The 13,968-nt window shown below is 48.1% G+C and overlaps 1 protein-coding gene across 7 annotated transcripts in view; it reads right to left on the bottom strand.

The window, feature by feature from the left end:
* Positions 1–13,968, bottom strand: part of ncapd3 (non-SMC condensin II complex, subunit D3) — a 93,741-nt gene that overhangs the window by 34,742 nt on the left and 45,031 nt on the right. For all 7 annotated transcript variants that reach the window (XM_085967987.1, XM_085967988.1, XM_085967991.1 and 4 more), the window contains 3 exons: positions 7,852–7,967; positions 6,966–7,073; positions 3,766–3,880 (listed from right to left, as the gene is read on the bottom strand). In XM_085967987.1, the coding sequence (XP_085824113.1) occupies positions 3,766–3,880; positions 6,966–7,073; positions 7,852–7,967 (339 nt within the window). The remainder of the gene's footprint in view (positions 1–3,765; positions 3,881–6,965; positions 7,074–7,851; positions 7,968–13,968) is intronic.

Genomic DNA, 13,968 nt, shown 5'->3' with positions numbered 1-13,968 from the left:
TTGGTCATGGTCCTGACCTCCTCAATGGAGTAAGGCAGGTTGCGGGCCTTGATGAAGTGGAAGAACCTGGTGACCCCCGGGTGGCAGAGGTCATTGTGGAGGGCCCTCAGCCTATCGATCTGCGCGCTGGCGCAGGTGCCACGCGATAGGGCATCTGGGGGTTCATTGAGCTTCCCAGGCCGGTACAAGATCTCGTAATTGTAGGTGGAAAGTTCGATTCTCCACCTCAAGATCTTGTCATTTTTGATTTTGCCCCTCTGCTTGTTGTTGAACATAAAAGCAACTGAACGCTGGTCAGTGAGCAGGGTAAATCGTTTTCCGGCCAGGTAGTGCCTCCAATGACGCACAGCCTCCACAATAGCCTGGGCCTCCTTCTCGACCGCGGAGTGTCTGGTCTCCGGGCCCTGGAGGGTTCGTGAGAAGAATGCCACAGGTCTCCCCGCCTGATTAAGGGTGGCGGCCAGAGCGAAGTCGGACGCATCACTTTCCACCTGGAAGGGGATGGATTCGTCCACTGCGTGCATGGTGGCTTTGGCAATGTCCTCCTTGATACGGTGGAAGGCCGAGCGGGCCGCTGCCATCAGGGGAAAAGAGGTGGATTTGATCAGCGGACGGGCTTTGTCTGCATAGTAGGGGACCCACTGGGCGTAGTAGGAAAAAAACCCTAGGCACCTCTTCAGAGCTTTTAGGCAGTGGGAGTTCCATAAGGGGACGCATCCGGTCCGGGTCGGGACCGATGACCCCGTGTTCCACAACACAGCCAAGGATGGCGAGGCGGTCTGTGCAGAATATGCACTTCTTATATGTCAGGTTCAGGAGTTGGGCGGTGCAGAGGAATTTCTCGAGGTTTGCGTCATGGTCCTGCAAGTCATGGCCGCAGATGGTCACATTGTCCAGGTAAGGGAAAGTGGCCTGCAGCGCGTTTTGATCGACCACCCGGTCCATCTCCCTTTGGAAGACGGAGGCCCCGTTGGTAACGCCAAAGGGAACCCTAAGGAAGTGATAGAGGTGGCCGTTTGCCTCAAAAGCAGTATACTGGCGGTCTTCGGGGCGGATGGGGAGCTGGTGGTACGCCGATTTCAGGTCAATGGTCGAAAAGACGCGGTACTGCGCGATCTGGTTGACCATGTCAGCTATGCGGGGGAGTGGGTAGGCGTCCAGCAGGGTGTAGCGGTTTATTGTTTGGCTGTAGTCGATGACCAGGCGTTGTTTCTCGCCGGTCTTAACAACCACAACTTGGGCTCGCCAGGGGCTGGAGCTGCCCTCAATAATCCCCTCCTTCAGGAGCCGCTCCACTTCGGGTATCAGATGGGGGGGGGGGGGGTTGGCGGCCTGCTGCGTCCCGGCTGGTGTCCAAGATGGCGGCGTCCATGATTCCCATGTGGCTGGAGTCGTCCAAGATGGCTGCTGCTGCGGTGGTTCACACATGGCTGGGGAGGCCCAAGATGGCGGCCCGCACGGCCCACACGCGGCGCTGCTGGCGTTCGGGGTGGCTTTGGCCTTGCAGACGCTAGCGTAGCGTCCCTTTTTCCCGCAGCCCGAGCAGGTCGCATTCTTCGCCGGGCAGCGCGCTCTGGGGTGTTTGGCCTGGCCACAGAAGTAGCATTTCTGGCCTTGGGATACTGCTGTCTGGCTTTGGGACACTGCTGCGGTGGTTGGGCAGTTGTTGGGCTGTGGCTGGGGTGGCACGGTGCTATGGGGCTGTCCTACCGTGTCCCAGGTTGTCGTTCCCCGCGGCGTCCACGGTGCAGAGGAGTAGGCATCCATGCCCCGGTAGGCTGCGTCCAGCGTTAGTGCGATTTCGGAGGCTTTGTCGAGGGTGAGGTCACTCTGCTCCAGCAGTCGCTGTCGGGTGCAGTTGGACCCGTGGCCCGCTACGAAGGCATCCCGGATCAGTTCCTCCGTGTACTTAGTGGGCGTTACCGCCTTACACCCACAGGCCCGGCCAAGCACGGACAGTGCTTGGAGGTATTCCTCAGTCGATTCCCCAGGTTGTTGCTTGCGACTCCCCAGGAGGTGCCTGGCGTAAACTTCGTTCACAGGGCGCGTGTACTGGGTCTTGAGGAGCTGGAGGGCGGCTGTGTACGAGGTCGCGTCCCGGATGACTGAGTACACTCGGTGGTTCACCTTGGAGATCAGGACAGACAGTTTGTTCGCATCCGTTACGACCGCAGTGGAGGCAGTCAGGAATGCCTCGAAGCACATGAGCCAGTGAGCAAACTTGGTGGAAGCGTCCGCTTCCCGACTGTCCAGGTCCAGGCATGCTGATGTGAGGATCTTCCCCATTATAAAAAATTTAGTTAATAAAATTGATGCGCCATCAATTACTCAAAAGACTGAGGTTAAGCGAGTAACAACCAGGCTTTTATTAACTAAAGAATGAAGGTCTAGTCTCGAGTGGTCGACCCGTCCAGAATACTAAGGGACTGGGAGGTAGTCACTTATATACCTGGAATAGTGGGAGGAGTCAGCCGAGGCATGTCCAGACCTCTACCTAGTGGAATACACATACAGACAGGTATAACAGTGGTTTACCACAGCCTGTCACTTTAATTCTCCACTCCACTCCCACTCAGACCTCACCGTCATCGGCCTCTTGCATTGTTCCACGGAAGCTCAACGTAAGCTCGAGGAACAGCACCTCATCTTTCGATTAGGCACTTTACAGCCTTCTGGACACAACAGAGTTCAACAATTTAAGACCATAACCTTGGCCCCTATTTCCCCCCCCCCCCCCAATTTATTTTTTTCCCTCACTCCCACATGGCAGCTGTCTTTCATTCTGTGCCATTTACACTTCATCTAGAGCCATCTTTTGTTTCTTAACTTGTCCCATTACCATCTCCTCTTGCCTTGCACCATCATCCCTTTTGTCTCTTAATCTCTCCTGCCTTCCATCCTATCAGACCTTCCCTTTTGTTCTTTCCACCCCTCCCCCCTTTCCCTGCCCCTGCACTTGCTTAAAAACCTGTTCCATCTCCAGCTTTTTCCAGTTCTGACAAAGGGTCATCGACCTGAAATGTTAACTCTGTTTCTCTCTCCACAGATGCTGCCTGACCTGCTGAGTATTTCCAGCATTTTGTTTTTATTTTGTATTCAATGCTGTTCACTTAACTAGTAGCTATTCAATAACTCGATTTAGAAGCCTATAGTCTAAACGCATCATCAGACAATGGCTTAATCTTCTGCCTTCTTGAAATTGAGAAAATCATATGGGGGGCACGTGGTATATCCCGTAAATTGAAATAAATTGATGAGTGTCATCTTGTTTTACACCTTTGTGCTTGCTACATTTACCTAGATATTGATCAAGTAAAGATGGGTTGTAAGCTTATGAGGCTCACCTGTGAAGCTGCACATGATGGAAATCTGAGTGTAAAACCCAAAAATTATATAAAGCGATTGAGCCATTCCTCACATTGCAAAAATTAGCCACAATAAACTATATTTTCCGCAGATAAAAGTAATGTTAGCACAATGGAAAAAAAATGTAATGTTCTATATCCAATACTATAACAACTTTGAAAAAAAATTATTAGGAATGATATTCAAACATGAGTCTGCTCTTCAGAAGTACACGTTTGGCAAGACCAACTTGTCACAATCGATTTCAATATTTATTAGTTCCAAAAGGTGATCCACTGAACTCCGCTACAGCTGTAACAAAGCCAGTCTATTTTACGTCAGCTTGTTTTATGCATCAACTTCACTATCTTATTCTGCATAACGAGATTTCTAGAAAATAAAAAAAGTCACAGTTCTCACCAGGGTCTAAGCTGGTAGGGGCAGCAAGAAACGACTGAACCAGCAGGAAAATGCGCTTCTCAACTTTCGCAGGGCACAGCTGTGCTACTTCACCAAGTGTGAAAAGGTACTTCACCTGAGGAAACACAAGATGTTGCACTTAGCAAATCTCATGATGCAAGAAAACTGCAACATACATCTATAGGATTCCCAGGGTAAGTGTCACTTGGGAGGACAGTCAAGTACACCAAATAACATGCTTTCGGAAAAACGTTTTGTTCCCATATTGGCTAGAGGAATGGAATGAAAACTTATATACTGTACTTCAATCCAATATACTTTAATGTTATGTGGGGTGCACAGTGCTATTATATTAATTATCTCAAACTGCTCCCCATACAACTCTTAGTGACAGGCCTGTAATAAGTATTATACAGCTTAAAATCCTCATTCCAGAGGAGGACAAAAATCTACAATTAGAATCATAGAATCTTACAGCACAGAAGGAGGCCATTCCACCCATCGTGCCGGTTCATTGAAAGAGCTGTCCAATTTAGTCCCAAACCCCAGCTTTTACCCCATTTCCCTGCAAATTATTCCTCTTCAAATGCACGTCCAATTGCCTTTTGAAAGTTACTATGGAATCTGATTCCACCACACTTTCAGATAATGTGTTCCAGATCTTAACAACCCTCTTGTGTGAAGACATTTCTCCTCATTTCCCCTCTAGTTCTTTTGCCAATTATTTTAAATCTATGATCTCTGGTTACCACTTGCCAGAGGAAATAGTTTGTCTCTACTTGCTCGGCAGCTCGCATTTTTCACAACTCAAGTGGACACGGTATTAAAATTTCATCCATTCATCATTATTAATTTCCAGTGTGGTTGCATGACAAATTTACACTCACGTTACTTAAACCCTATTGATCAGTGATTTGCAGCCCCATTCTTTGAATATCTATCAACTTCTTTCATTAATGTTTGTTTTATAACTTTTGAATGTTCATCTGCTGTTAATCAGTACAAATACAGTTAGACAAGTTACAATTCATTGCAATTTATCCCAAGGATAGGTGCTATTTTCTAAAAGACAGGTTCATGTTCCTACGCATCCCAGGAGCAGCACCAGTGTACCTAAAAATTGAGGTGTCAACCTGAAGAAGCTGCAACACAGGACTACATGCATGCTAAACAACAGAAACAGCATGCTATAGACAGAGCTAGGCGATCCCACAATCAACGGATCAGATCAAAGCTCGGCAGTCCTGCCACATCCAGTCGTGAATGGTGGTGGACAATTAAACAACTAACAGGAGGAGGAGGCTCCATGAATATCCCCATCCTCAATGATGACGGAGCCCAGCACACGAGTGCAAAAGACAAGGCTGGAGCATTTGCAACCATCTTCAGCCAGCAGTACCGAGTGGATGATCCATATCGGCCCCATCCTGAAGTCCCCACCATCACAGAAGCCAATCTTCAGCCAATTCGATTCACTCCACGTGATATCAAGAAACAGCTGAGTGCACTGGATACAGCAAAGGCTGTTGTGCTGAAGACTTGCGCTCCAGAACTAGCTGCGCCTCTAGCCAAGCTGCTCCTCTAGCCAAGCTGCTCCAGTACAGCTACAACACAGGCATCTACCTGATGTGGAAAAGTGCCCAGGACAAATCCAATCTGGCCAATTACCGCCCCATCAGTCTACTCGCAATCATCAGCAAAGTGATGGACGGTGTCGTCGACAGTGCTATCAAGCAGCACTTACTCACCAATAACCTGCTCACTGATGCTCAGTTTAGGTTCCGCCAGGACCACTCGGCTCCCGACCTCATTACAGCCTTGGCTCAAACATGGACAAAAGAGCTGAATTCCAGAGGTGAGGCGAGAGTGACTGCCCTTGACATCAAGGCAGCATTTGACCGAGTGTGACATCAAGGAGTCCTAGTAAAGTTGAAGTCAATGGGAATCAGGGGGAAAACTCTCCACTGGCTGCAGTCATACCTAGCATAAAGGAAGTTGCTTGTAGTTTTTGGGAGGACAATCATCTCAGCCCCAGGACATCACTGCAGGAGTTCCTCAGGGCAATGTCCCAGGCCCAACCATCTTCAGCTGCTTCATCAACAACCTTCCATCCATCATAAGGTCAGAAATGGGGATGTTTGCTGACGATTGCACAGTGTTCAGTTCCATTCGCAACTCCTCAGATAATGAAGCAGTCCATGCCCGCAAGCAACAAGACCTGGATGACATTCAGGCTTGGGCTGATAAGTGGCAAGTAACATTTGCGCCACACAAGTGCCAGGCAGTTACTATCTCCAACAAGCGAGAGTCTAACCACCACCCCATGACATTCAACGACATTACCATTGCCGAATCCCCCACCATCAACATCCTGGGGGTCACCATCGACCAGAAACTTAACTGGACCAGCCACACAAATACTGTGGCTACAAGAGCAGGTCAGAGACTGGGTATTCTGCAGTGAGTGTCTCACTGCTTGACTCCCCAAAGCTTTTGCACCATCTACAAGGCACAAGTAAGGAGTGTGATGGAATACTCTCCACTTGCCTGGATGAGTGCAGCTCCAACAAGAAGCTTGACATCATCCAGGACAAAGCAGCCCGCTTGATTGGCACCGCATCCACCACCTTAAACATTCATTCCCTCCACCGTGACTGCAGTGTGTACCATCTACAAGATGCACTGCAGCAACTCGCCAAGGCTTCTTCGGCAGCACCTCCGAAACCCGCAACCTCTTCCACCTAGAAGGACAAGGGCAGCAGGCGCATAGGAACACCACCACCTCCAAGTTCCCCTCCAAGTCAGACACCATCCTGACCTGGAAATATATCACCGTTCCTTCATCGTCGCTGGGTCAAAATCCTGGAACTCCCTCCCTAACAGCACTGTGGGAGTACCTTCACCACACGGACTGCAGCAGTTCAAGGCGGCGGCTCACCACCACCTTCTCAAGGGCAATTAGGGATGGGCAATAAATGCTGGCCTTGCCAGCGACGCCCACTTCCCAGGAAAGAATTTTAAAAAACTAACATTTCATGAGTTTCAAGATAATTATTCCCAAAATACTTACGGTTGCAAGACTCTGAAATGCTGCTGTAATTACAGCCTTTACTGTATTATGATGAGCATAAAATGCAAAGAGTCGGAGTCAATTTATTCAATTTTTATAGCAATGATAGAAATCTATTAAAGTCACTTACCAACATATTTTCATCCATACATTCAGCTCCACCCTCTCCGAGAACAATATTAGAGATGCAAGACTCGCACGTCAAGATCAGCTTTCCACACACCCGATCCAGCAGGACCTAATACAGGAACACTACATCACTATATATGCTGCAGTGAGATTTTATTCCAACAATAAAACCGCCTTCATACATCACAACTTACACTGGTTAGTGCATTGTAATCGAATACATCCCAATGTGATTCAGAGAAAAAGCAAAGCTGAGCAGCAGGAGATGTACCAGAAGAGATGACAAAAAGTATGGTCTTTGTATTACCACTTCCTGCACATCCATTCTATGAAGTGGTCTTAATCTGGTATCTACCATGTGATTATTGGTCAATTAATATTTGATTTTTTTTGATCAATCAACTTCTTTGAAAACCATTTAATACATACATTAAACACTTCAAAAAGGAAAATTAAAGTTGTCCCATGGACCAGTATGATTGTGTGTGATTCCCCAGTTGTTGAGCTCCCAATTTCACTCATGTCTTCGGAGGAGTGAGGAAAGGTACGTCCCATGAGGAAGGAGAGAAAAATCAGAGCTTAAGCGGCCCTCGACCATTTTAGGAGCCCCAGAAATAGCACTTGGAGGTCTGGAAGCATGTTACCCAGCTACGCTTGACTGAATCAGATCGAAGCAGGAGAGGGGGAGGAGTACTTCTTTTTTTAAACTGCCGATTATAACAGAGTCCTCAGCCTGGAAACATTCATGAGCACCAACTGCAGAATTGCAACGGATCCATTTTGTTTTCTCACCATTCTTATTCATATTTTATGCCTAAACAGCCTTTGATGATTTCTTTAGGAGACTGGAAGTTTATTAATTTCTCATAGTACATTTGTAAACCCACCTGTGTGTCCTCAGGTGTCTCACACTGGGCCTGACAGAGCTTGTACAAGGTCTCAACTGCAGGACTAATGATTTCTGGAGGAGAGCAAAATACATTTATCCAATTCTGGACCTCATCTGTAAGAAAAGTACATATTTAGTCAAAGAACATTTTTATAGATAAGGTGGTTGTTAACAATGACTATTATACACGCTGATCAAAGAAGAACAAAACACTTTTTATAGCAAATTTGACCTCAATTCTTGGCAAATGGAACACCATGTTGCTTTTCATGCCCACTATCAGCAAACAATCCTCAGCTAAGTATATTGCTGGTTAGATCAATTCCTCTCTGCTCTGTCACAACAACATGGCTTAGCCAAGAAAACCTACTATTAGACAAAAGTAACATTTATTTTCAACACAAGTCATCCGTTTGCATCCTGAGTAAAACTACCAATTCGGTGTCAAATTGTATACAATTTTGTGCCATGAATTTGCACCCTCTCGTTAGCAGACTGAGACTGCCCAAAAATAATTTCACATTAGACCCTTGTAGTCAGAGTGAGGAAACTTTTGTTGCATCAGTCTGGGTGGATTTGAAGCCAAATTGCAGAGACCAGAACCAACTCGAGTGGAAAGGTGAAATTCAATAAATTCACCAACATTTGGCACTAAATGTAACAGACGTACAACAGTAGAAAAGGCACAAACAAAGTTAATATAAAAAAAGCAGTGGGATTACTTCAGTACAAACAGCTTTATTGCTGGTCATGTAACGTCAGAAAAGCAGAATCCATGCTGTAATAGCAAAAGTGCAGCAGGCATTAAAATTAAAGGCTGGTTCCTAGTCACTGCAGGCAACAGTTTGCAAAATTTCCTGTGTGAGGGCAAGATTCCCCAGCAATAAGCGAGGGAAGCCTCTTATTTAAAGCGCATAAAGCACTTATACTGTAATTGCAGACATATCATTGGCAATTACATAAGTTTACAGCACAGAAACAGGCCATTCGGTGTGCTGGTGTTCATGCTCTACACGAGCCTAGTATGAACAGTATAGAATCACTAATCACTTTCAACAGAGGTTTCACCAGCTCATTGCTTCATTATCCATTACACAACCTCTCAGCACGCACGCCTTCCCTACCCTTACTTCCTGACCATTCCTGCCAGATGACAAGTTCCCCCCACAAACGAACCTCCATTGTCAATCCGCCCCCTAGAAACTCATGTTGCTACGTTCCCAAATGTAACCTGGGAAGTAGCTTCAAGTTCTTTAAAGTGCCTTCTATGCTTTAATACTAAAAGTACAGTAAGCACTTCAAAAAACTTGTAGCTGGTTCCTGGGTCACGGGCACATATGGCACTTTTTTCCCCTCAGCAACTTGCAACCAGACTCACTATTCAGACTCCAGCATCCTCCTCTCAGTACTCCAACAGTTAGCAACCCTCTCCCTGATGTTTCCACACGCTACCACAATCCCAGTGCACCCACACCCAAAGACCATCCTCCAACCACTGCCACAACCACGCCCAGAGTGGTTTGCAACATTCGGTTTCAAAATGCATTGAACACTCCCAGCAGTCTCTGTGAAGCAAAACCTATTTTCAAAAAATAAGTGTCAACATTTGGACAATGTACCAGTTATGCTTGAAGGCATCGCTATGATTGGCCATTACAATGTTAAAAATCCTGTCACATAACGTTAGTTGAGTGCCACCCTCCAACTCCTTTACAAAGCCACTGACTGGAACGGATTCTCTCTGCCCTCATCACAGAATCTCTGCATTGATGTGTTCCCGAATTAAAAGTTTTAAGCACAACAATGTAGTTAAGACTTTAAATGCTTCAAATTATTGAAGACTAGAAAACAGGGAAACATAAAAAAAAAAAAAAAAATAGATGTAAGAACATAAGAAATAGGAGCAGGACATACAGCCCCTTGGCTGATCTTCGACTTCAACTCCACTTTCCCACCCGATGCCCATATCCCTCGATTTCCCTCGTTCAAAAAATCTATATCTCAGCCTTGAATATACTCAACAATTCAGCATCCACAGCCCTTTGGAGTAGAAAATTTCAAAAATTCACAACCCCTCTGAGTGAAGAAATTCCTCCTCATCTCAGTCCTAAATGGCCGACTCCTTATCCTGAGACTATGCCCCCTAGTTCTAGACTCTCCAGCCAGGGGAAACAGCCTCTCAGCATCCACTCTGTCAATCCCCCTCAGAATCTTGTTTCAATGAGATCACCTCTCATTCTACTGAACTCAAGAGTATAGGCCCAATCTACTTATTCCCTCCTAATAGGACAACCCTCTCATCCCAGGAATCAATCTAGTGAACCTTTGTTGCACTGCCTCTAAGGCAAGTATATCCTTCCTCAGATAAGGAGGCCAAAACTGTGCACAGTATTCCAGGTGTGGTCTCACCAAAGCCCTGTACAATTGCAACAAGACTTCCTCACTCATGTACTCCAACCCTCTTGCAATAAAGGCTAACATGTCATTTGTCTTCCTAATTGCTTGCTGTACCTGCATGCTAACTTGGTGTTTCCTGTACGAGGACAGCTAAATCTCTCCGAACACCAACATTTAATTGCTTTTTTTTTTTTAAATGGTGAAAAACTTTGTTTTTCTATTCTTCCTACCAAAGTGAATAACCTCACATTTCCTCACATTATACTCCATCCACCACCTTATTGCCCACTCATTTAGCCTATCGGTATCCCTTTGCAGGCTATTTCTTATGTTCTTATCACAGAATCCCCACAGTGCAGATAGAGGCCATTTCGGCCCATCGAGCCTGCACCGACACATATCCCACCCGATCCCCGTAACCCCACGTATTTAATCCCCTAACACGAAGGGTCAATTTATCATAGCCAAATCAACCTAACCCGCACATCTTTGGACTGTGGGAGGAAACCGGAGCACCCGGAGGAAACCCACGCAGACACAGGGAGAATGTGCAAACTCCACACAGACAGTCGCCCGAGGCCAGATTTTTGCTTCCTCCTCACTTTCCCATCTAGCTTTCTATCGTCAGCAAACTTGGACACATTACACTCCATCCTTTCATCTAAGTCATTAATCTAGATTGTAAATAGCTGAGGCCCAAGCACTGATCCTTGTGGCACCCCACTAGTTACAGCTCGTCAACCTGAAAATTACCTGTTTATCCCTACTCTGCGGAAACAGCGGCACTATAAAGAGCGCGAGAGGAGCGGGAGCAGCGGCGGTATAAAGAGCACGAGGGGAGCTGGAGCAGCAGCGGTACAAAGAGCGAGAGGAGTGGGAGCAGCGGTGGTATAAAGAGCGAGAGGAGTGGGAGCAGCGGCGGTATAAAGAGCGCGAGAGGAGCGGGAGCAGCAGCAGTATAAAGAGCACGAGAGGAGCGGGAGCAGCAGCACTATAAAGAGCACGAGAGGAGCGGAAGCAGCGGCGGTATAAAGAGAGAGAGGAGCAGGAGCAGCGGCGGTATAAAGAGCGCGAGAGGAGCTGGAGCAGTGGCGGTATAAAGAGCGAGAGGAGCAGCGGCGGTATAAAGAGCGCGAGAGGAGCTGGAGCAGCGGCGGTATAAAGAGCGCGAGAGGAGCTGGAGCAGCGGCGGTATAAAGAGCGCGAGAGGAGCTGGAGCAGCGGCGGTATAAAGAGCGCGAGAGGAGCTGGAGCAGTGGCGGTATAAAGAGCGAGAGGAGCAGCGGCGGTATAAAGAGCGCGAGAGGAGCGGAAGCAGCGGCGGTATAAAGAGCGCGAGAGGAGCGGAAGCAGCGGCGGTATAAAGAGCGCGAGAGGAGCGGGAGCAGCGGCGGTATAAAGAGCGCGAGAGGAGCGGGAGCAGCGGCGGTATAAAGAGAGAGGGGAGCAGGAGCAGCGGCGGTATAAAGAGCGCGAGAGGAGCTGGAGCAGCGGCGGTATAAAGAGCGAGAGGAGCAGGAGCAGCGGCGGTATAAAGAGCGCGAGAGGAGCTGGAGCAGCGGCGGTATAAAGAGCGAGAGGAGCAGGAGCAGCGGCGGTATAAAGAGCGCGAGAGGAGCGGAAGCAGCAGCGGTATAAAGAGCGCGAGAGGAGCGAAGCAGCAGCGGTATAAAGAGTGCGAGAGGAGCGGAAGCAGCGGCGGTATAAAGAGCGTGAGAGGAGCGGAAGCAGCGGCGGTATAAAGAGCGCGAGAGGAGCGGAAGCAGCGGCAGTATAAAGAGTGCGAGAGGAGTGGAAGCAGCGGCGCTAGACAAAGCCTTCAAACAGAAAAATCAAGGAGTGACATCACGGGGCAGCAGGGACCTGAGCAGGAGTGAGAGCGGAGCAAATAAACAGCGCGGCAGAGGAAGGCCCGAGAGCGGAGGCAGCAGACCTAAGCGGGAGCAACTCAACAAAGGCAGAATTTGAAAGTGTGACATCAGAATTAAAAAGTGACGTCGGCACAAGGGAAGGAGCCGATTGATGAGTAGCTGGTAAGTGCTTCTAGTTAATAGTCTATAAAGGCATGGCAGGGCAGCTCAGTCCCGTGGAATGCACAACCTATGCCATGCGAGAAGTCCTGGACGCTTCTTGTAGCCTGGACAACCACGTGTGTGGGAAGTGTCGCCAGCTACAGCAACTTGAGCTCCAGGTTTTGGAGCTCGAGTCACTGCAGTGCATCCACGAGGCTGAGAACTTCGTGGATAGCACGTTTCAGGAGGTGGTCACCCCACAGCTTAAGAGTGTGCAGGCAGAGAGGGAATGGGTGACCGCCAGACAGAAGAGGACCAGGCAGGTAGGGCAGGAATCCAGAGTGCATCTTGCTCGCTAACCGGTTTTCAGCTCTGAATACTGGTGGGGGTGATGGTTCCTCTGGGGAGTGCAGCCAGAGCCAAGTCTACAGCACCATGGGTGGCTCAGCTGCACTGGGGGGGGGGGGGGGGGGGGAAGGAGGGGAAAAAGAGTGGAAGAGCAATACATAGGGGATTCAATAGTTAGGGGAGCAGACAGGCGTTTCTGCGGCCAGACGCGACTCCAGGATGGTATGTTGCCTCCCTGGTGCCAGGGTCAAGGATGTCACTGAGCGGCTGCAGGACATTCAGAGGGGGGAGGGCGAACAGCCAGAGGTCGTGGTCCACATCGGTACCGATGACATAAGTAGAAAGGGGGATGAGGTCCTGCAGGCAGATTTTAGGGAGCTGGGAAAGAGATCATTGGGATCGTTTCTGGGGGAGGTGGGACCTGTACAAGCCAGACGGGTTGCACCTCAACAGGACTGGGACCAATAGCCTTGCAGGGGGAATTGCTAGTGCTGTTGGGGAGGGTTTAAACTAGCTTGGCAGGGGGATGGGAACCGGAGAGTAGATTCAGAAGGGAGAGAAGCAAAGCTGGAAATGGAAGGCTGAAAATTAGTAAGTGAGTTTGGAAGGCAGAGGAAACAAAGGCTAGAAAATAGACAAGAAGGGAGTTTGGCAGTGCTAAATGGTATATACTTCAATGCAAGGAGTCTAGGGAATAAAGCAGATGAGCTGAGGGCACAGATAGGCACGTGGGAGTATGATATTATAGCTATTACTGAGACATGGCTGAAAGAAGGGCAGGAATGGCAGCTCAACATTGCTGGTTACAGGGTTTTCAGACGAGATAGAGAGGGGGATAAAAAAGGAGGGGTGGGGTCGCAATATTGATTAAAGAAACCATTACAGCTGTGAGGAGGGATGATATCTTAGAAGGATCATCCAATGAGGCCATATGGGTTGAACTGAAAAGCAAAAAAGGGGCAATCACACTGCTGGGAGTGTACTACAGACCCTCAAACAGTCAGAGGGGGATAGAAGAGCAAATATGTAGGCAAATTTCTGAGGCGTGCAAAAACAGGGCAGTAATAGTAGGGGACTTCAACGTCCCTAATATTAACTGGGATAAAATTAGTGTGACAGGTTTAGAGGGAACAGAATTCTTAAAATGCATTCAGGAGAACTTTTTTTAGCCAGTACATAGCAAGCCCAACAAGGGAGGGGGCGGTTCTGGACGTAGTTTTAGGGAATGAAGCTGGGCAGGTGGAAAGGGCATCAGTGGGAGAGCATATTGGTGGTAATGATCATAATTTAGTTAGATTTAGGGTAGTTCTGGAAAAGGACAAGGATAGACCAGGAATAAAAGTTCTCAATTGGGGAAA

Source organism: Somniosus microcephalus, chromosome 26 (genome assembly GCF_052327205.1).
Source record: "Somniosus microcephalus isolate GS21.2 chromosome 26, FLI_Smic_1.0, whole genome shotgun sequence".
NCBI lineage: Eukaryota > Metazoa > Chordata > Chondrichthyes > Squaliformes > Somniosidae > Somniosus > Somniosus microcephalus.
This window is presented reverse-complemented; position numbering and strand designations above follow the sequence as displayed.